This window comes from Microtus ochrogaster, chromosome 17 (assembly GCF_000317375.1).
Source record: "Microtus ochrogaster isolate Prairie Vole_2 chromosome 17, MicOch1.0, whole genome shotgun sequence".
Taxonomy (NCBI): domain Eukaryota; kingdom Metazoa; phylum Chordata; class Mammalia; order Rodentia; family Cricetidae; genus Microtus; species Microtus ochrogaster.
The window spans coordinates 21247472-21249250 of NC_022019.1; the positions used below are offsets into that span (position 1 = coordinate 21247472).

Here is a 1779-nt window from a genome sequence, read left to right on the forward strand (position 1 = left end):
CGCTGATCCCAGAGACACGCGCTGATCCCAGAGACACGCGCTGATCCCAGGGACACACACTGGTCCTAGGGACACGCGCTGATCCCAGACACACGCTGATCCCAGAGACACGCGCTGATCCCAGAGACACGCGCTGATCCCAGACACACGCTGATCCCAGAGACACACACTGGTCCTAGGGACACGCGCTGATCCCAGAGACACACGCTGCTATCACAGCTCTTAGAGTAAGACAACACACTCATTTAGTGCCTTCCTGAAAATAGGGTGATAATTCAATTTCAGAAAATTTCCCGTTGACAAGTGGAAATGGTATGGCATGTAGCTCAGCATTTGAACATCAAGACAAATGACTGCTCCCACCCCCAGCTGAGAAGCTCCTGACAACTGAGGACTTCTGGGGTAGGGAGAGGGCTGTTTTCCTTTAAGAGAACAGATGGTCTTTGTTAGGTTGACCACACCCCAGTGGATGGTCTCACACCCATGAGTACACGGCAGCACAAATTAGTCTCTGGGTCATAAAGAAATGACCATGATGTTGGGAGAGGGTGAGGAGGTGGGGTGGGTCTGGGAGGAGGCTATTTCAAACACAAGTGATGAAAACACTGGTACAAAGGTTCTTTCTCTCCGCTCAGGTCGAGCACAGTTTGCTTACTCTTTGTACCCAGTCTTTTACTTAGGGGTCGAAAATGAACCAAATAATTAAAAACCTGTTCCAAAATGTCTGGACTAAAGCAACTACGAACCCCCTGACTGTCCCCAGGAAAACAGGCTGCCACCCACCTTCTGGGCGTTCCACAGCTAATCGCTTCAAGCTCTGGTAAGTGCCAATCTTGATGGTGCCATAGGAAGCCTGGCGCAGCATCGCAGGGGCAATACTGTCCCATCGGCATGCAGGCAGACAAAAGCCAACCTACACGTCAGAAAATCTCAGAAAGACTCAAGCGCAAAGACATAATCTACAGCTAAAATGTCTTAGGTGTCTCTATGTAGTCTTCCCTTCCTGGAGCTCAATAGGTAGACCAGGCTAGCCTTAAACTCACCCGCCTCTGCGTCCCGAGTGCTGGGATTAAAGTCATGTGCTACCACAACCAGCTGAAAATGGATGTCTTAACGTAGAAAAGGTAACAAAACACAAGTGGCTCTTGAAATCAGGTGATTTTGAGGTCCCTGAATGGAAGCTTGAGACCCCACACTTAGCTTTGATGAAAATGCAAATATGGAGCTAATATGCCCCCTCAAATCAAAATGTGTAGTCACCCCCTTCTCAGTACAAAGAACCCAGGAAGACAGGTACACGGTCAGGTTTTTTCCCCCCTCTCTCTCTAAGTTGTTCCCAATACAATATCAAGTTCAAGCCAGAATCAGAGAAAGAAAGCCAAATTTTTCCATCCTCTGGGCAACCAGCTATGTTATGTTCATCCCAAGGCCACCCTCTGGGAGGTCCTCCAGATCCTCCCTTCTTCCTCCCACGACTTCACGCTCATCTGTACACAGGATTCCTAAATCCACCTTTAATACAGCTCTGCAGCATTTCCAGCTGCTGTGTTCAGACCAAATGAGCAAGGGGAGGGCCCTGTATCCACTAGAAAGGGCCCACAGTTAAACACACACAAACACATAGAAGTGGACTCACCCAGAATACAGCGCCTTCAGCCCTTCTTCTCGACCTATCCTCATCAGTGCGTGCAACATCCCGCGATACCTGATTTCTCGGAAGTTGGCATCGTTTGTCTGGCCTTGGATCTGGAGCCGGGTCTTAGTTAAATCAATTGGAAA

At 49.1% G+C, this 1779-nt stretch overlaps 1 protein-coding gene across 2 annotated transcripts in view; it reads right to left on the reverse strand.

The window, feature by feature from the left end:
* The window catches only part of Slc25a30 (solute carrier family 25 member 30), a 22243-nt gene that overhangs the window by 10670 nt on the left and 9794 nt on the right, over positions 1-1779 (reverse strand). The window contains exons 3-4 of one of the 2 annotated variants that reach the window (XM_026783299.1): positions 1637-1779; positions 784-878 (exon numbers count right to left, since the gene is read on the reverse strand). The exon at positions 1637-1779 is cut by the window's right edge and continues 4 nt beyond it. In XM_026783299.1, the coding sequence (XP_026639100.1) occupies positions 784-878; positions 1637-1779 (238 nt within the window). Of the gene's footprint in view, positions 1-783; positions 914-1636 lie in introns of both variants that reach the window. The other variant, XM_026783298.1, reaches the window with a different exon arrangement.